Source organism: Nyctereutes procyonoides, unplaced genomic scaffold (assembly GCF_905146905.1).
Source record: "Nyctereutes procyonoides isolate TBG_1078 unplaced genomic scaffold, NYPRO_anot_genome, whole genome shotgun sequence".
Lineage (NCBI taxonomy): Eukaryota > Metazoa > Chordata > Mammalia > Carnivora > Canidae > Nyctereutes > Nyctereutes procyonoides.
This window is the reverse complement of record NW_026575147.1, coordinates 18,743,491-18,764,736: the sequence shown is the minus strand read 5'-3', so window position 1 is coordinate 18,764,736 and position 21,246 is coordinate 18,743,491. Positions and strand designations below refer to the sequence as shown.

General features: G+C 38.9%; 1 protein-coding gene across 2 annotated transcripts in view; it reads left to right on the top strand.

Moving 5' to 3' along the window:
• The window catches only part of RNF115 (ring finger protein 115), a 70,446-nt gene that overhangs the window by 7,217 nt on the left and 41,983 nt on the right, over nt 1-21,246 (top strand). Inside the window, exons 2-3 of one of the 2 annotated variants that reach the window (XM_055312274.1) lie at nt 19,957-20,015; nt 20,857-20,908. In XM_055312274.1, the coding sequence (XP_055168249.1) occupies nt 20,006-20,015; nt 20,857-20,908 (62 nt within the window). In that variant the 5' untranslated portion in view covers nt 19,957-20,005. The remainder of the gene's footprint in view (nt 1-19,956; nt 20,016-20,856; nt 20,909-21,246) is intronic. The other variant, XM_055312273.1, reaches the window with a different exon arrangement.

The following is a 21,246-nucleotide window of genomic DNA, read 5'->3' as shown; positions in this document are numbered from 1 at the left end:
CTTGGCTTTTTATGACCTTTACGTACATTCAGGGAGAAAATGCTAAGGTCTTTCAGACAGTCATCTTATTAGAAGAGGAAAGAAGATGTGGATTGCTTCTCATTCTCTATAGTCAAATTAGAAGAGGTCTAAGAATAAGCCTGTGGATGCTGACTTCTTTTTCATCTTTTCACAGCTTATTAATGAGCAATGAAGGAGATAGCATAAAGCAGTGGTTCTCAACTGGAATCAATTTTCTCCCCAGGAGAACTTTTGGTAATGTCTGTAGTCATTTTTGGTTGTCACAATTGCAAGGAAGGGGAGAGTTGTCCTGGCATTTAGTAGATAGGGGCCAGGGATGCTGCTCACATGCTACAGTGCACAGGACACTCCCCCCCTACAGCAAAGAATTATTGGGCTCCAAACAGTAATAGGGCTGAGGTTGAAGAACCCTGGTATAGCAGGATAAAGAGATTGTCCTCTTGTGTCCATGGTGTGTAAAGCTTTGTTCTGATATAGCTTTGATTTCTAATTTTGGGATCCTGATGAGAATTTTCAGTTAAGATAATTGAGACCATATAATTTTAGCCAAAGCCCTGATGGGAGGGATTATTTAGAACAGTAGTTAGTGGCTGCTGTTCCATTATAGCTGTATCTTTTAGGGTCACTTTCTCTGCTTGTGGTTACTGTGCCCAGAGGAATTGGATCACTCCTCTCAAGTTACACATTGTAGGGCAACTTCTAAAAGAAAAGTATCCAGATTTTTTGTCAGTTGAGAATTAATTGAGGTAATAACACCGCTTGTAACTTAGTAAGGCTTCTGGAAGTTCCCATTTGAAAACAAAGCAAAAAGCAGACAATAAGGCTAACTTTTAGTTTCTTTATAGTTCATCTTAGCATTAATCAGATTTTATTTCTCTTATAGCTCTTTCGGAAGTTTCATGAGCTCAGGAGATTTTGTGTTTAAACTTTTAGTTTCTTTAAACTCTTGGCTGAGAGGGTGAATTGAATTATCAATTCTTTTTTTTTTAATTTTTTTTTTTAATTTATGATAGTCACACACACACACACAGAGAGAGGGGGGCAAAGACATAGGCAGAGGGAGAAGCAGGCTCCATGCACCGGGAGCCTGACGTCGGATTCGATCCCGGGTCTCCAGGATCGCACCCTGGGCCAAAGGCAGGCGCCAAACCGCTGCGCACCCAGGGATCCCGAATTATCAATTCTTGTTCTGATATTTCAGGTGACTAGAGCTGAGTCACCCAACCCTATGTTTACCTTAGTATGTACTACTGTAAAATAATATTGAGGCGCACCTCTTGGAAGCCTGAATGAGCATTCAGAGAAATGGAGCTGTGTAATCTTTTTTTTTTTAAGATTTTTTAAAAGATTTTATTTATTTATTCATAGAGACATACATTTTATCATTTACTCTTTCTTTCTCTTATTATTTCCTATGTTAGTACAATACTTTCCACATGTTGCAAGATTCAGAGTTTGTCCTTTAGATTTGGTCTACTTTTCTTTAGACAATTTCTCCTGTATACCTTTAAATTTCTCATTTCCTTACCACTCTTACTATTACTACTTCCTTTTTCATCAGGAGTTAGAAAAGTGCCTGGTGCATAGTATTCATTAAAGTATTTGTTGAATGAAGGAATTTTATTTTATTTATTTATTTTTATTTTTATTTATTTATGATAGTCACACAGAGAGAGAGAGAGAGAGGCAGAGACATAGGGAGAGGGAGAAGCAGGCTCCATGCACCGGGAGCCCGACGTGGGATTCGATCCCGGATCTCCAGGATCGCGCCCTGGGCCAAAGGCAGGCGCCAAACCGCTGTGCCACCCAGGGATCCCGAATGAAGGAATTTTAAATGTAGGCTTTTCTTACCACTTTCTGCTTTTATACATATTGAAAATCATGGAGGTACTAGTGTTCATAAAACATCCTAAAACAAAACACAAACCTGTAGACTACTGAATTAAAGTTTGGCTCAAAGCAGTGGTCTGATGGACCACTTACCATTAGTTAGGGGCTGGACAAAATTGAACCTCTTGTGTTTTTGAATGTAGCTTTGTTTCTATATCTGACAGTTTATAAGTAGAGGAGCTTCCCATAGTTACTTGCTCTCCTTATGAGCAGCTGAGTGTCTTTATTTATTTATTTGAGAGAGAGAGAGCTAGCCTGATAGACTGAGCAGGCAGAGGGGCAGAGGGACAAACAGACTTCCTGCTGAGCGAGGAGTACCCTGAAATCACGACCTGAGACCTGAGCCGAAGTCAGGCCCTTAAGTGACTGAGTCACTGTGTGCCCCACACCTGATTGACTTTTTAAGCAAAGTAATCATTTGTAACTGAATTTGTTGGATGGAACTTATTAGCTGCTCCTTGGGAAGCTTCTGTAATTTAAGTGGTTAGTGTGAGGTATTTTATTCTCAGACAAAATTAATCTGTTAGGTTCTGATCTTGTAATTTGGTCACTATTGAATGTTTAGAGGCATTAGTTAGGTTGAGGAAAGGAAGTTTTGTACCTTAAGTCTATTGGTTGGAAAAAATTGCTGTTAATTTCCATTGCTGATGTAGTGTGAAAAGTATTGATAATGATACAATTACTTTTTGTTAAATAACAAAAAAAAAATCAGCAAATTATTTTTCACTGCTAGGCTTAATTTGTATGTTTTAGATTAAAAAGTGTTTGGAATGGGGGATCCCTGGATGGCTTAGTGGTTTAGTGCCTGCCTTTGGCCCAGGGTGTGATCCTGGAGTCCCGAGATCGAGTCCCACATCAGGTTCCCTGCGTGGAGCCTGCTTTTCCCTCTGCCTGTGTCTCCGCGTCTCTCTCTTTCTCTGTGTCTCTCATGAATAAATAAATAAAATCTTAAAAAAAAGATAAGTGGTTGGATGTAATATTGACAAGTGAGAATCATAAAAGTGTTTAATTCCCTAAATTTTTCAGCCTTATCAATCACTAAAATTACTGGTTTATTTTTCTGTGCCAAGTGTAGGTGCTGATTCAGTAAGGGAGATTTGGCATCCTTTTTAACATACAGTCAGCTTTAGATGAGCAGATTGAGTTCTCAAGGTTTTTAATCAATTCATTAGGTAGATCTATCTCATCCTGCAACATTATTGCTATAAAATAAAAAGGTTCCAGAAGTATGTCTGTTTCTCTTCCTGAGTATAATTGAGTCTGGATATTTTCTTTGAGGTTACACATGTATATACTGTATTTGTGAAGTATAGCGCTTAGAAATCAGTTTGTTTGATAATAATAAAATATATAGGCACTAGATCGTGTAGTAGTAACAGTACTGTATTTGCATTTATTCAGGAACTGTTGGTGCCTACTATATGTTAGGGGCTGTACTAGGAAGACTATGTCGAGAAGTAAGGAGATTCATAAAATGTTGGGATAAATGAGTAGTGGATTGAGGTTTTAAATATTTCCTTCTCCTTTTGACTTTCTGTTTAAAGATTAAAATAGGGATCCCTGGGTGGCGCAGCGGTTTGGCGCCTGCCTTTGGCCCAGGGCGCGATCCTGGAGACCCAGGATCGAATCCCACATCGGGCTCCCGGTGCATGAAGCCTGCTTCTCCCTCTACCTGTCTCTCTCTCTCTGTATGTCTATCATAAATAAATGAAAAAATTTAAAAAAATAAAGATTAAAATAATGATTATCTTGGGATGCCTGGGTGGCTCAGCAGCTGAGCAGACGGCTGCCTTTGGTTCAGGGCATTATCCTGGGTCCGGGGATGGAGTACCACATCGGGCTCCTCACAGGGAGCCTACTATATAGTATGTGTGTGTGTGTGTATGTGTGTGTGTAGCCTCTGCCTATGTCTCTGCTTTCTCTGTGTCTCTCATGAATAAATAAATAAAAATCTTAAAATGATTATCTTAATATTAGAACGAATGCATTTTTGCCCATTTTAGGTCTGAGATCTGTTTAAAAGGATAGGACTTTCAGAATAAACAAACTGGCCTGCAAGCTATAGAACTAACCATTAGCCCTCCTTTTGCAACTGTTATCAGACCTTTCTATAAGTGGGTTTTATTTATTATATGTAAATAATATAGCATTGTGAGAAAAAAAGTTTCATTTTAACCTTTAAACAGATTATTGAGTCTTTCAAGTGCCTTAGTTTTCCTCGTCTGTAAAATGAGGCAGTTGTGTTTATTCCTCTCTGTTGGTTAGTGATTTGACCTGGTATTTTTGGATTTTGTGTGAAAGAATTTTTTTTTAAAGGTTTTGTTTATTTTATTAGAGAGTGAAACAGAGCATAAGTGGGTGGCTGGGAAAGGGAGAAGCAGGCTCTCTGCTGAGCAGGGAGCCCCACGTGGGCCTGATCCCAGGATCCTGGGATCATGACCTGAGCAGAAGGCAAACACTTCACTGACTGAACCACCTCTGTGTGAAGGAATTTTGTTCTATAGTTTTCCCACAAAGATCATGTTATACCCATTGAAGTATTATTTATTATTATTTTTTCACTGAATTATTCTTACTGGGATATAGATTTTACTTCTGAAATGAATCTCCTTTGTAAGTTATAAACTCTGTTCTTGTTTTATGATAATGAACAGTTTTGAAAATGTTAGGATTGGGGACATCATAATATAAGGCAATGCTGAAATTTGCCTTTGTTAAATGAAACAAAACAGTACACTCTTAATGCTGATAATTAATGTTGATTGAATAAAGTAAAACCTCATTTTTTAAGACTTGGGATTCTGTGACAGGTAAATTTGACTTGGGAGAATATCTTTTTCAGTGCTATTTTTATAAAATCTTTTATTTTTTATGTATTTTTAATCTTTTATTATTTTATTTTATTTATTTATATTTTTAAAGATTTTATTTATTTATTCATGACAGGCACAGAGAGGCAGAGAGACACAGGCAGAGGGAGAAGCAGGCTCCATGCAGGGAGCCTGACGTGGGACTCCATCCCGGGTCTCCAGGATCACACCCTGGGCTGAAGGCGGCACTAAACTGCTGGGCCACCTGGGCTGCCCACTAATCTTTTATTTTTTAAAGTTCTTTAGTTAACTCATTATTTTCTTACTTTGTAAAGGTCCAATGATTGCTTTTATCAGCTAGTCTGTATGTGATCTCTGCTGACCAAGTAAATACATCAAGAGTCTCTGATGTGAATTAGATCATATTTGTAAAGTTCTCTTATCTCTTATCTCATTGATGGACTGTTTGTACTATTGTATTTTGATGAAGAGGTATACATAAGAGTTTCAGGGATTGCTTGATGGGCACATGGTAGAATGGAAGACAGTGCTCAATTATTTTGTTTAGAAGTCTGTTATTTAATGTAATCTAAAAGTCTTCTTTATTCCTATCTTTGGTTTTAAAAGGACACTTTTAAAATGAAGTGATGGTGATAGTATCTGGTGATTTTTTTTTAAATGTATTTACTTGGTAAAACAAAAGTTGACAATCTTGTGTACTTAATTTTTAAATTTTATTTTATTATTTATTATTATATTTATTTATTTATTTATTATTTTATTTATGATAGTCACAGAGAGAGAGAGAGGCAGAGAGAGACATAGGCAGAGGGAGAAGCAGGCTCCATGCACCGGGAGCTCGACGTGGGATTCGATCCTGGGTCTCCAGGGCGCAACCGCTGCTCCACCCAGGCATTTCTAATTTTTAAATTTTAAAATTGAACTGCTTTGGCATGCCTGGCTGGCTCAGTCGGAAGATGATCATGGGGTCATGAGCTTGAGCGCTACGTTGGGTGTAGAGATTACCTAAATAAATAAAAGCTGTAAAATTGAACTGCTTTATGGAATCTAGAAATCTGGAGATCAGTCTAAATCAGTTTTTCTCAAAACTGTATGCTAGGAGACTTAACTATGAATTCAGAATCATGGTAGAATGTTTTTTTTTTTTTATGGTGAAAAAATTTATATTTAGATTTATAGCCGGCTGGACTCAGTTTAGATGATCCCAATCTGATCAAGGTGTTGACCTTGGCCACATCAATGTCATAGAGCTTCTTCACAGCCTGTTTGATTTGGTGCTTATTGGCCTTGACATCCACAATGAACACAAGTGTGTTGTTGTCTTCTATTTTCTTCATGGCTGACTCAGTAGTTAAGGGGAACTTGATGATGGCATAGTGATCAAACTTGTTTCTCCTGGGGGCACTCTTTCGAGGATATTTGGGCTGCCTTCGGAGACGCAGGGTCTTGGGTCATCGGAATGTAGGTGACGTGCGGATCTTCTTTTTTTTTGGGACTGTGCACGTCTTTCAGCACCGCTTTCTTAGCTTTCAAAGCCTTTGCTTTGGCTTCGGCTTTGGGAGGGGCAGGGGCTTCCTTCTTCGCCTTCGGCGCCATCTTCGTGAAAGGCATGGTAGAATGTTAAATGCTAAATCTTCTGTCTCCATTCCTCCATTTCCCCTTTTACCAATCAGAATGGCATATCAGTGCTTCTGAAAAATCATTCAGTAAGGCAACACACTTAATAATACTGTTTAACCCAGCCTTTTCCAGATTTAATTTTTCTTTTTCTGAAGAGATTGATTAGTCTTAAGATACTGATTAGTATCTTGGAACATGGTTTGAGAAATGCTCCACATTAAAATTGCTCAGAGGAGTTTATTACAATCTATAATTTGTTGAAAAATTTATGTCCCAGGTACTAATTTTCATGAAGTGTGACTTGCCCAACATCACACAGTTGGTTTGTTTCTCTGTGCTTCCAGTTCAGTTTTGTTTAAACTTGAGATTCATTACTTTTTTTTTTAAGATTTTATTTATTTATTCATGAGAGACAGAGAGAGAGAGAGAGAGAGAGAGGGGCAGAGACACAGGCAGAGGGAGAAGCACGCTCCATGCGGGGGGGGGGGGGGGGCCGACATGGGACTCCGTGGGACTCTATCCCGACTCTATCCAGATCCCGGGTCTCCAAGATCAGGCTGAAGGTGGCGCTAAACCGCTGAGCCACCCGCACTGCCCGGAGATTCATTACTTTTAACCACTTAGGGTCTTCTTCTTTTTTTTTTTAATTTTTTAAAAATTTTTATTTATTTATGAGAGAGAGAGAGAGAGAGAGAGAGAGAGAGAGAGGCAGAGGGAGAAGCAGGCTCCATCCACCGGGAGCCCGATGTGGGATTCGATCCTGGGGCCAAAGGCAGGCGCCAAACCGCTGCGCCACCCAGGGATCCCACTTAGGGTCTTCTGAAATACTGTTCAGTTCTTATTTCGAGGCTAAGTACCTAAGATTAGGATACTCAGAGAAGTTCGTTTTATTGGCCTTTTCTTCCCTAAGTGTGATTTCATTAGAACATACACTTTGTACATGATTTCAGTGACTTTTTAATTGATTTTATTTTTTTTTAATTTTTATTTATTTATGATAGTCAGAGAGAGAGAGGCAGAGACACAGGCAGAGGGAGAAGCAGGCTCCATGCACCGGGAGCCCGACGTGGGATTCGATCCCGGGTCTCCAGAATCGCGTCCTGGGCCAAAGGCAGGCGCCAAACCGCTGCGCCACCCAGGGATCCCCTTTCAGTGACTTTTTAAATCCCAAATTAATTTTTCTTTCCCTACCAAGCACGCTTTTCTTTCTCCACAATGCTTGGAATGCAGAGCTTCAAATGTTTTCTGGGAGAATGAATGTTGTCAATTTACGTAAGAAGATTCTGTTAGCCTAAGCTGAATGCAAGAAGATAAAAGTTATCCTCTAAACTGGTGGGACACATCAGAACTAAAGACACTTTTTGGATCATTTACCATTTTAAATCTATGCCCTTGGGTTGTTCTCATTCTTGCTGCCTCTGGTGGGAGAAAGCACAGAACATTCTAACAAAATCTATTCTGACTGTATTGTGTCATATGAAGTTAACTTTTTCTCTGATAATTTTTCTAGTTTAGTCTGTTTTTTTCTTAGAAAATTTGGCATCTTGTTCATCTCATCAAGCTTGTATCAAGTGATGTTTTGTCCTGTGTGACCTGATTTTCTTTCTTGTTACAAAATGTGCTGAAGAAGGTTGGTTGATTATACACTTCTGTTTAGAGCCCCTGATAATTATCAGTGTTCAGCCATGGCCTGGAATGAAGGAACAAAATGATGAAGGTTGTATATGTTACTGTTCTTAGGGAGTGAGACTATAAACCAAAGCAGTTTTATTGGCCTGGAACTGAATCACAGCTTTTCAAACAGTACTTAAGGGATCCCTGGGTGGCGCAGCGGTTTGGCGCCTGCCTTTGGCCCAGGGCGCGATCCTGGAGACCCGGGCTCGAATCCCACATCGGGCTTCCGGTGCATGGAGCCTGCTTCTCCCTCTGCCTGTGTCTCTGCCTCTCTTTCTCTCTGTGACTATCATAAATAAATAAAAATTTAAAAAAAAATTCAAACAGTACTTAAATTTGTATAGATATCTTTGTATAACACTAAAACTGTAGCCTGATGTTTTCTTTTTTTTGTAAACTGATTTTCTTTCAGATAAATAGCCAAGGGAACAATCGCTTAAGATTTTTGGAATTCCAGTTTAGGAAACTTTCATCTTCTTTTTATTTTTTTTTTATTGCATTTTTATTTTATTTTATTTTTTATTTTTTCCATTGAGGCATTTTATTTGCATGTATGAATTACATCCCTAGGAAAAGAATCCCAGGATTTTCCCTCCTGTGTGTTTTCGTCTTGCTTCTTCGTGGTCCATGATGCCAGCTGAGGTTGTCAGTACAATGAAGCCGAACTGGCGGGATGGGAGCAGGTTATTCTGCCATTTTTCTAGATCTTTCAGTTGTACATCAAATCTGGGGCTGATCACTCCACACTTGTTTAACCTGCCTGTGAAATTCACAACAATTTTCCCAGCTCTGTGATCATCGATGATTTCTAATTCACCAATGTAACCATGCTTCATCATCACAGTGAAATCGGATGATGACTTTGGAGCATGGCCTGATAAGAACCTGGCGCTTGCCTCTCTTTTCAGCGTTGTTGACGCTCTTGAGAGCATCTCCAGGACGTTCATGTGCACCATTGTGTGGCGCCTTGGAGAGATGGTGGAAAGAGCTCATCTTCTTCTTCTTCTTTTTTTTTTAAACATTTTAATGATTTTATTTATCTATTCATGAGAGACACAAAGAGAGAGAGAGATGCAGAGACACAGGCAGAGGGAGAAGCAGGCTCCATGCTGGGAGCCCACATGGAACCATGCCCACATGGAACTCCATCCGGGGTCTCCAGGATCAGGCCCCGGGCTGAAGGTGGCGCCAAACCGCTGAGCCACTGGGCTGCCCCGCTCATCTTTTTTTTTTTTTTTTTTAATTTTTTTTTAATTTATTTATTTATGATAGTCACACACACACACACACACACAGAGAGAGAGAGAGAGAGAGAGAGAGAGAGGCAGAGACACAGGCAGAGGGAGAAGCAGGCTCCATGCACCGGGAGCCCGATATGGGATTCGATCCCGGGTCTTCAGGATCGCGTCCTGAGCCAAAGGCAGGCGCCAAACCGCTGCGCCACCCAGGGATCCCGCTCATCTTCTTTTTAAATGAGAAGTTGGCCACATGAATGAGTGAGACTTTCTTGTTTTCCTGAAGGAGAGTTGTGGGAGACAAGTAAATGAGGACAACATTTGTGCTCTAGTTTTACAGATGAAGAAATAGGTCTTTACAAAGACCATGGAGATAATGATGGAACTGGAAACAGAACTCTAGAATTCTGTTGTCTTTGTTTTGGGGTTCACTTGATGCTTTTGAAAAGGGAAGAAGTGGAATCCCTGGGTGGCTCAGCGGTTTAGCACCTGCCTTCAGCCCAGGGCATGATCCTGGAGTCCCAGGATGAGTCCCACATCAGGCTCCCTGCATGGAGCCTGTTTCTTCCTCTGCCTGTGTCTCTGTCTCTCTCTTCCTCTCTCTGTGTGTCTCTCATGAATAAATAAATAAAATCTTAAAAAAAAAAAAAGGGAAGAAGTGTATTTTGGTTTGAAAAGAAATAATCATAGAGGTTTTATGGAAAAGGTCTCTAGACAAAAGCAGTGTCTTTGACCTACAGATATGAGCTGGCATGAAATTCAGCATGTGGTGGGTTCTGGTCTAGGAGCTATGATGTATTTTAAGCAGAGTGTGTTCCTAATTTTTCTAGTAAGGAGTTTCTGAACAGGTGATACTCAAAAAGAGAATATGAAGGAGAGGATTATAAACATTGTGATCTTAGTTTTTGACTGTCAGACAAGACAGAAAATAGGCCTCTGTTTTATTTTTTAGTTTAAATTTAATTAACATAGTGTATTATTAGTTTCAGAGGTAGAGTTCAGTGATTCATCAGTCTTATATAATACCCAGTGCTCATTATATCATATGCCCTCCTTAATTTCATCTTGTTTTATTTTTCCCTCTCTTCTCCTATGATCTTCTGTTTTGTTTCTTAAATTCCACATATGAGTGATATAATATGGTAGTTGTCTTTCTCTGGTTAACTTATTTTGCTTAGCATAATACTCTCTAGTTCTATCCACATTGTTGCAAATAACAAGATTTCATTTTTTTGATGGCTGAGTAGTATTCCATTGCATATGTATACCGTATCTTCTGTCGATGTACATCTGGGCTCTTTCCATAGTTTGGCTATTCTGTACATTGCTGCTGTAAACACTGGGATGCAGTTGCCCCTTTGGATCACTACATTTGTGTCTTTGGGGTAAATAATTAGGCTTCTGTTTTATTTTTTTTAAAGATTTATTTATTTATTTTATTTATTTATTTATAATAGACATAGAGAGAGAGGCAGAGACACAGGCAGAGGGAGAAGCAGGCTCCATGCCGGGAGCCTGACGTGGGACTCGATCCCGGGACTCCAGGATCGCGCCCTGGGCCAAAGGCAGGCGCTAAACCGCTGAGCCACCCAGGGATCCCCAGGCTTCTGTTTTAGATAAAAGAAAAAAAAATACTTAGATACTGATAGTGAACTTGTAGAGAAGCAAAGCTGTGAAAATTAGCAAATAAGTAGAAAGTCTATTTATTCACAGAAAAAAAAAGTCTATGTTATGAATAAATATTGGATACAAATTTGCATAAAGTTCAAGAGTATGCACATTTCAGTGTGGGACTTGATATAAATAAGTCTAGGCTTGTAACTTGTTGTCCTGCCAAAACCTCACATTTTTTGCTAGTTGATCCCTTGAACGGTAAGAAGGAAAAGAAAATAATGCATTAAAACTACCCTTTTGGGACTCCTGTGTGCCTCAGTGGTTGAACATCTGCCTTCGGCTCAGGGAGTGATCCTGGGATTGAGCCCCACATCGGGCTCCCTGTAAGGATCCTGCTTCTCCCTCTGCTTATGTCTCTGTCTCTCTCTCATGAATGAATAAATAAAATCTTAAAAAAAAAATAAAACTACCCTTTCATATTGTCTTCAGTATTCCAAATGCACCTTTTTAAAAAAATATTTATTTATTTGAGAAAGTGAGCAGGCACAAGTTGGAGGGGCAGAGAAAGAGAGGGAGAAGCAGACTCCTTGCTCAGCAGGGAGTCCCATGCTGGGCTTGATCCCAGGACACTGAGATCATGACCTGAGCCGAAAGCAGATACTTAACCGACTGAGCCATCCAAGTGCCTCCCAGGTGCAATGTTGTGCTGTTCTTCTAAGTGGGTAAGTAAGCATCAGGGCTAGGCTATACTTAAGGAGTTGTTCTTGATTCAGACTATTAACAGTGAAAAATATTTCTGCTTGTGGGTATTTTTAGATGGAACAGGCAGTGGAACTTCTGAAGCAATTCATTCAAGTGTACCTGCTACTAAATATCTTCACTAAAGTTTTATACAATAAACTTTTAGACCCTAGGGGGAAAGCAGTTTAGTTTGGTGCAAATAACTAGGTTCCTATTTGCAATGATTCTGAGTAATTAACTCAGGTTTGTTATACTTCTCTTTTACAGATGAAATGATAGAAATGACTTAATGAATTTTTTTTGATAAGACTTTGTGACTATGGGAACTATATATATTGGCAGTATTTTGGTGTGGGGAGGTTGGTGTGATGATTTGATGTGTTAATGTTAAAACAGAGGAGAGAGATTTCCATAGTGCCAGACATAGATGGGTGCTTAATGTTATCCTTGATTTACCCCTCCTCCTTTCTTCTAACACAAACGCGTTATACTTAAAATTCAAAACTCTGTATCTAAATATCTGAATATATTAGGATGATTCTAAGGCTAAGGCCTGGTTGTGAGAGGAGTGTAGAGGTAGAGACTGTGTTTGCTTCCTTTTTGACCCTTCTACAAATTTACCTTAATTCACGGACGTTCCCCCAAATTAAAGTTAAGTTTACCTCTGGAAAAAATTTGGGAAAATTAAAATGTAAAAAGTAGCTGTCCTTAGAAGTGACTTGAAGTAAGCACTGAAAATCCAATCTGGCTGTATCTCATTATAGGCCTCAACTGAACTGATTTTAACTAAAAAAACATAGCCAAGTAATTTATTATATTCTATGAGGAGAAACAGCATGTCTCTTAGAAGAAGGTGTGGGAATTTTGGGTCAACAGTGAAAGAGTGGAAAGTCAGAGGCATACATTAGCTGTGCTCTTCTCAGTACTGCCCAGGGGGAGAGGAATCCCAGGACCTTGATTTTGAGGATTTGGTTTATGCTCATGGTGGGGATATTAGGCTATTTATTGTAGCGTGATGACACAAGCTATATATCCACATGTTTTATTGCTCTGATTCTCTCCTTATGTAGCAAGTGATTATAATCTGTAATAACTATAATAGCTGTATTTATTAAATATCTGCTATGTAATGTGCCAGTTACTGAATTAGGTATTTTGCAAACATCTTAATCTTTACAGTATACAGCAGTGAAGCAAGCATCTCCATTTTACACATGAGGAAATTGAGTCTCAGAAAGTTGATGTGAGTTCCCCTCATATCTAATATGAGAATTTAGAATCTGATTTTAAAACATTTTCTCTATGCTATAATGCTTTTCAGGTAGATTTGTTTATTGTGAAATATTGTGTTGAAAGTAAAAGTAAATGGGCCACTTGATAATTATTTTTTCATTGAAATTAAGTAAATCAGCATTTCAGATTTTATATACATGGCCTCTGAATTTTTCTTTTTAAGATTTTATTTATTTATTTATGAGAGAGGCAGAAACATAGATGGGAAGAAGCAGGACTGGATCCCAGGATGCCGGGATCACCACATGCAGGTGCCCTCTGAATTTGATTTTTATGTCAATCTTTTTCTGAGAGACAGATCTTCTCTTGGTCTGCTAAATTAGATTTCTGAGTTTGTAAGATTGAAAGTTTCCAACCTTGGGTTGTATGTTTATCAGGATTATGCTCCCCTATAAGAGAGGGAGGAGGCTGAATGGCTGCTGAATTCTCCAAGGCCTCATTTGGCCTCACCATAAACTTTTTCATCTTGTCCTCAGGAAATTATAGTTTCTTTTACTTTCTCTAAAAGCATAGTTATTTTTTAATCAATGTGGTGTAGTGAAAAGAATATGAGAGAAAGACCAAAATTCAAAGCTCTTTTCCAATAGTTGGGCAATGTTCTTGCTTTCTGTTACTGCCTAACAAATCACCCAAAATTTAACATCTTAAAAATAATTAATTGGGGCACCTGGTTGGCTCATTCTGTTGAGTGGCAGACTCTTTTTTTTTTTAATTTTTATTTATTTATGATAGTCACACACACACAGAGAGAGAGAGAGAGAGAGAGAGAGAGAGGCAGAGATATAGGCAGAGGGAGAAGCAGGCTCCATGCACCAGGAGCCCGATGTGGGATTTGATCCCGGGTCTCCAGGATCGCGCCCTGGGCCAAAGGCAGGCGCTCAACCGTTGAGCCACCCAGGGATCCCGAGTGGCAGACTCTTAATTGATTTTTGGCTCTAGTCATAATCTCAGGGTCCTGGGATTGAGCCACATTGGGCTCTGTGCTCAGTGGAGTGTCAGCTTGAGGATTGTCTTTCCTTCTCCCTCTGCCCTGCCCCCTGCATTCTCTTTCTAAAAACATAAATCTATAAAAAGAAAAAAACCACAGTAATTTATTATCTCTTATGTGTCTGTGGATTTACAGAATTCAATTGGTCAGCTCTCACTTGGGATCTTTCATGCAGTTATGGTCAGATAGTGCTTGGAGATGGAGCCATCTGAAGGCTCTACTGGACTGGACCTCCAAGCTGATATATTCCTCTTCAGTCCAATCCTTGTCTGATGTCTCAGTACTCTCCGCATGGCCTCTCTGTCCAGCAGAGTAGCCCAGACTTAAGTGGCTGCTCAGGGTGTTAAGAGTCAGGAGGCAGAAGCTGTCAGGCAGTTAATGGGTTCCTCTGGAACTGGCCCAGTATTCTATCAGCCAGAGAAGTCCTAGAGACCCTAGATTCAAATGGGGTAGAGTAGAAAGTCATATTGCGGAAGAGCATATGGGGGTGCCTGCGTGGCACATTCAGTTAAATGTCCAACTCTTGGTTTTGGCTCAGGTTGTGGGATCAAGTCCCGAGTCAGGTTCCACGTTGAGTGTGGAGTCTGTTTGGGATTCTCTCTCCCTCTCGCTCTGTTGCCCAATCCCATCTCTCTCTCTCTCTCTCTTTAAAGATTTCATCCATTTATTCATGAGAGACACACACAGAGAGAGGTAGAGACACAGGCAGAGGGAGAAGCAGACTCCATGCAGGGAGCCTGATGTGGGACTTGATCCTGGGACTCCAGGATTATGCCCTGGGCCAAAGGCAGGCGCCAAACCGCTGAGCCACCCAGGGATCCCGAGAAATCCACATATTATCATATCATATTATTAAACCACAGCTTTAATAATTATGAACTCAAGCCAATCTTATTTCATTCATCTCCACCCTAAATCAACATCATGTCTCCAGGTTAGTTTGAAGCAATTCTTACAAACCTTTTATCAAGAATAATTTACAATGCATTTGGAAAGAATTGTGGTTCTCTTCCCTGTAGTTAAAATAGAATTATATAGGAAGATTTGATTGTGGAAGGAGTACCTGGGGATAGGTGGAACTCTGTGGTACTTCCACAATTTGGTTTATACTTCTAAAGTGTCCTGGTCTGTTGAAGCAGCTGTGGTAGCTGACAGCCTGGTTCTTATAACCATGCCTGGGATCACTATGAGAAGACTTGTACATTTCTCTACTCTAAGTCACCATGATTCTTGCTTCAGAACCTTTTTTGTCTTTCTAATTGTGGTATCTGCCTTTTGAAATTATTTTCTCTCCACCACATCTCTTAACATCATTTTGGAAGTTCAGTATCAGTGTAGATGACTGTTTAACTCTAAAGACCTTCATCCCTACTCCATTTTAGTTACCTCATCCTACAGCTATATCTTGAAGTTTGTTATCATCCAGAACAGTTCTTCCTCTGAAACCTCTCAGGCTCCACTATCTTATGATCCAGTCATAATTTCATTTTATTTCTTTATTTCCACTCCACCTATTTTCTGATTGTATCAGGTTCTGGGTTCTGGTACTTTGACTCTTATTTGTGACGTGTATGACAAGTAATTTCATGTTCACGTAGCCAGTAAATATCAAACACCTGTCTCTTATAGGCATATAGTGGTAAACAAAATGAATCTGCACCCTGCTGTTATGAAATGTTAAGCTTACTGGAGACAAACATTAAAAAAAAATGTGTGTGTGTGTATATATATATATTTACATATTGTGATAAGTGCTATAAAGTAATGAACAAGGTGCTGTCGAAGAAAATAATAGGGGATCAGAAGGTGGGCAAAATAAGTAAAAGGGATTAGGAGGTACAATCTTAGAGTTACAACATAAGTCACAGGGATAAAAAGTACAACATAGGAATATAGTCAATAATATGGTAACAACTTTGTATGGTGACTACACTTATTATAATAATTTCATAATGTATACAAACATGAATCACTATGTTGTATACCTGAAACTAATATCTTACATCAATTATTCTTCAATAAAAAAAGAAAAGACTAAGAGGAGATCACTTTAGATTCAGTGATGAAAGAAGGACTCTCTGACATGATATTAAAATGGCGGCTAGAGGATTAGAAATTCCTTGCCTTCATAAAGTTGGGAAATAGTGTTTCAGTTATAGAAGCAGTATACATGGAAACTTAGAGGCACGATGAGCTTGACCAGTCAGAAAAATTGAAAGAAGGCCCATGTAGTTGGACTATACTGAGGGAGGGAGAATAGCTTGAAGTGATGTGGGCCAGTTGAATAGAGACCAGCCGAAACTGGGCTTTGTAAGTCATGTTTAAGAGTTTGATTTTATACAAAGTGTTTGGGGAAAGAGGTGGAAAGTTTTAAGCTGGGAATGACATGGTCCATTTTTATGTTTTATTTTATTATTTTTTTAAAGATTTTATTTATTTATTCATGAGAGACATAGAGGGGGTGGGGGCAGAGACACAGGCAGAGGGAGAAGCAGACTCCATGCAGGGAGCCCGACATGGGACTTGATCCTGGGTCTCCAGGATCATGCCCTGAGCCGAAGACGGCACTAAACCGCTGAGCCACCTGGGCTGCCCCATTTTTATGTTTTAAAAAAGATCATTCTAAAAAAATAAAAAATATCATTTTGACTTCAAGTATGCAGAAAAGATAGGAAAATGCTGGAAGAGAAGTTGGATGACACTTAAGAGGGAATATAATGTATTTCAGTGTTTACGGTCGGTGCTGGCTTAGGTTAAGAGTGTGGCAGTGGACAAGGAGTAGATTTGAGAAATGTGTTTGAGCTACGAGTGCCAGATTTGATGGTTGGATGTTGGAAGATAGTGGAGAGGGAGGTGTCAGGAATGACTCCCAAGTTTCCTGTATGAGTGAACTGGTATGCCATATCTTGAGGGTGTGTGTGTGTGTTTGTGTGTAAGTAAGAGAGAAAAAACATTCAGAAACGCGGTCTGGGTTGGAGATACACATTTGGGAGTTGTTCCACGTAGGGAATATTGAAAGCTTTGCGAATGAGCAAGAGGGAGAGAGAGGAAATCATAGGGTGCAGCCTATGATTGGGACAAATTACAACACTTTGTAATTGATTCCTTTTCTTCTTAACATTAGACATTAGAAAAGGTTTAAGGTTAGCCTTCTTTTTTTTTTTAATTTTAAATTTTTATTTATTTATGATACTCACAGAGAGAGAGAGAGAGAGAGAGAGAGAGAGAGGGGCAGAGACATAGGCCAAGGGAGAAGCAGGCTCCATGCACCGGGAGCCCAATGTGGGATTCGATCCTGGGTCTCCAGGATCGTGCCCTGGGCCAAAGGCAGGCGCCAAACCGCTGCGCCACCCAGGGATCCCTAAAGTTAGCCTTCTAAAATCAGTCTCATTTGCACTCAGATAAACTTTCTTAGCAGGAGAGAAAGGGATAGAGTTACTGCTACCTGGGAGGGTGGGGGATGAAAGAGGAGAGGGAGGGGCTCAGGGATTTATGTGGTCTCCAGATTATTTTATTTCTAGAGCATATAGTATGCCTGTTATGAATGTTTCTCAGCCTTCATGTGTATACCAGAGAAAAAAGTTTGATAGCTTCCGATTCATAGGTTAAAGTTTACGGTAAATCTGAAATTTTCCACAGTCTGGGCCCTGCCTGCTTATTGACACTCATTATACCACTCCCCTCCAAACTCCATGCATGTTATATTCTATTGTTATGATCATTAGCCCATAATTTCCTTTTTCATGGAGCAAACAGACTAATAATTTAAGTCACTGTTTCAGAGAAAGCCTTCCCTGGCCTTTTCTTATATTCTCAGTGTGCATTAATTATAGCAATTATTTTATGAAGTTTTACTCTTTCTTGGCTTGACTATATCCTCACCAAACTAATCTCTTTGATGGAAAGGATTGGTTTTTTTTCTTTATATCTCTCTCTTTTTTTTTGAGATTTTATTTATTTATTTGAGAGAGAGATACAGCAAGAGAGAGCACAAGCAGGGGGCAGAGGGAGAAACAGACTCCCCATTGAGCAGGGAGCCTGACATGGGGCTTGATCCTAGCACCCTGGGATCATGATCTGAGCCAAAGGCATCTGTTTAACTCACTGAGCCACCCAGGTGCCCCTCTTTGTGTGTTTTTTTTTTTTTTTAAGATTTATTTATTTCATTTTTTAGAGAAAGAGAGAATGCAGGGGGAGGGGCAAAGAGAATTTTTAAAGATTTTATTTATTTATTCATAGACATGAAGATGTCTTTCTAGATCTATGTTATTTTATTTAAATTTTTTAAAAAAGATATTATTTATTCATGAGAGACACAGAAAGAGAGGCAGAGACACAGGCAGAGGGAGAAACAGGCTCCATGCAGGGAGCCCAACCTGGGACTTGATCCTAGGTCTCCGGGATCACACCCTGGTCTGAAGGCAGCGCTAAACCGCTGAGACACCTGGGCTGCCCTAGATCTATTTTAATAGGTAGTTAAAATATATTTTTTAGCAGTATGATAAGTGGATGACCAAAAATACTTTAGGATGGTAAAAAAAAAGTATGATAAGACAGTCTCTAAAGTATATATATATATTTTTAAGATTTATTTGTTGGAGAAAGAGCACATGAGTAGTAAACAAACTGAGCTGGGGGAAGAGCAGAGGGAGAGAAACTCTAGCAGACTACTGGGGGCTTGATCTCACAAGCCCCATCATGACCTGACCTAAAGATGCTTAATGACTGAGCCCCCCAGGAGTCCTTAAAGTGTATTCTTTCTTATCAGTGCCAATGCTTGATATTTATTTAAAAGAAAGATTCAGCCTTTTGGCCAGAACCGCCGTCTTTCAGTAATTCGCCAAAATGACCAACACAAAGGAAAAGAGGAGAGGTACCCGCTATATGTTCTCTAGGCCTTTAAGAAAACATGGAGTTGTTCCTTTGGCCACATACTTGGGAATCTATAAGAAAGGTGATATTGTGGACATCAAGGGATGGCTATAAGGGAATGTGGACAAGGAATGGGCACTGTTCAAAAATGAATGCCCCACAAATGTTACCATGGCAAAACTGGAAGAGTCTACAGTGTTGCTGTTGGCATGGTTGTAAACAAACAAGGGCAAGATTTTTGCCAAAAGAATTAATGTCTGCATTGAGCATATTAAACACTCAAAGAGCCAAGATGGCTTCCTGAAGTGTGTGAAGGAAAATGATCAGAAAAAGAAGGAAGCCAAAGAGAAAGGTACTTGGGTCCAACTGAAGCGCCAGCCTGCCCCACTCAAAGAAGCACACTTTGTGAGAACCAATGGAAAGGAGCCTGAACTGCTGGAACTCATTCCCTATGAATTCATGGCATGGTAAACGTAAAGAAAATAAAAGACCTCAGGATTGTAAAAAAAGAAAAGGAAAGAGTCATGGTACTGAAGGAGTTAGAAGCTGATTTAATGGAATTGTTCCAGTTATTTGAATTAATATTTCTGTTAAATACCTGAGAATACTGTTTTATTTTTTTATTTTTTTATTTTTTTTGAGAATACTGTTTTATTTGGAACTGTTGGTAGTCAAAAAATGGATTAGAGATATTGTGAAACTTCACTGTAAATTCCTAGTCTACCAATTGATTTATACTGTGATTCAGTTTGTATTTCCTACATGCAAAATAGTAAAAAATAGCAGTTTTTGTATCTGTCAATTTTATAATCGTTTACTGCTCTGATAATGAGTGGAGATTTTTCATTTGATTTGAAGAGAAAATTAGATCATGAATTTATTCCAGTTTTTAAAAAAACCCAAATTAAAAAACAAAAATCTGACATTCTCCCTCTCAGTGGAAACTCTTGTGGGGGAGGGGAAACCTTTTATGAAGCTATTCTGCAAACTTCTTAGGGAATTTATTTGCCAGAGTGTGATAAAAACAAAAAACAAAAAAAAAAAACCCCAGAACTATCCTTGGCGTCAGCTAGCACATGTGACATTTCATCGCATCAGCTTGTATACTGCATATTACTTAGAAACTACATGCTTAGCTTTCTAATGAAAGACTTTTATTTCTTTTTTTTTTTAATAGGAATATATTTGTCCCAGATGTGAATCAGGCTTTATTGAAGAAGTGACAGATGATTCCAGGTATTGTACAAGCTTGTGAATAAATCTGGCATTCTGTTATCAAAGTTATTTTCTATCAGCATTGACTGAATGAATAGAAAAAAATGTGTTTTATAACTTATGCTCTCTGCTGAGAGAGAGATGGAGGAAGGGAATGAAGAAGGGTAATAAAAATGGGAAAATTTGGGATAAGATGTGATAATGGGTGTGATGAGATCCACTGCTTCTGATTGTGGCATTCCTTTGAAAATTTTATATCCATATCAAAGTAACTCTTTGTAAGTTTTCACTTATTTTCTGAATCTTTGGTGTTCTTTTAGATTACTGGGTGGTTTTAGTGACCACTCAGTTGCCTAAAGGTAAATCTCTGTTATACCTCTTTGGTTGGTTGGGGAGAGACTTCTGACAAAGATATCTAATAAGGTTAGTCTAGCCAGGGAAACTGCTTTGAGGAAGCCTCAGGGTCCTAATTCATACTAAAATTACGGTAGTCAAACTTATGCCATCTTATCGCTATAATATTAATTGGGTTCATAATGCTTGAAATTATGATATAATACTTATTAAAGATGTAAAACTTATAAAAGGGGGAACTATTTCTGAAAGTGATAGTATTTTGTATTCTTGGTTAATACAAATAAGACTATAAAACTTAATGAAAAGTAGAATAGCATTGGTAGGATGGCTTTTTTTGGCTGAACATAATGGCACATTTGTTCTTTTGTGGATATATGGTTAGGTAGTGGTTGGACAATTGAAGAAATATGACTGGATAGAAAGAATCTGAAGCTTCTTTTAATCTTGGAGTGACTTTGGAGATTTTAATGGCAGTAAATAATTCCTTTACTATTGCTGTTGGCAGACTCTAAAGTTGAAGGTCCCTTCCACAACCAGGAAAAACTACACATTTTACAGTATGTACTATTAGTTTTTTATTAATGATTGGTAATTATACATATAAATGAACTGGAGCTTCTGGGGCAGTATATGGCATGGGATCAAGTTCGGTACAAATACATGGTGATCTAATAATCTTGGTTTTAAATAACGCAATACCAGCTCTAAAACTGTAGGATTAGCATGACAGCAAAATGAGCAATTTTGTATGAATGGCGTGCTAATTTGGGGGCAGCTTTTTATTTGTGCTGTCATAATGGCATCAAATACTTCAAACACTTATGCTCTGCATGTATTATTATTATTATTTTTTAAGATTTTATTTATTCATGAGAGAGAGAGAGAGAGAGAGAGA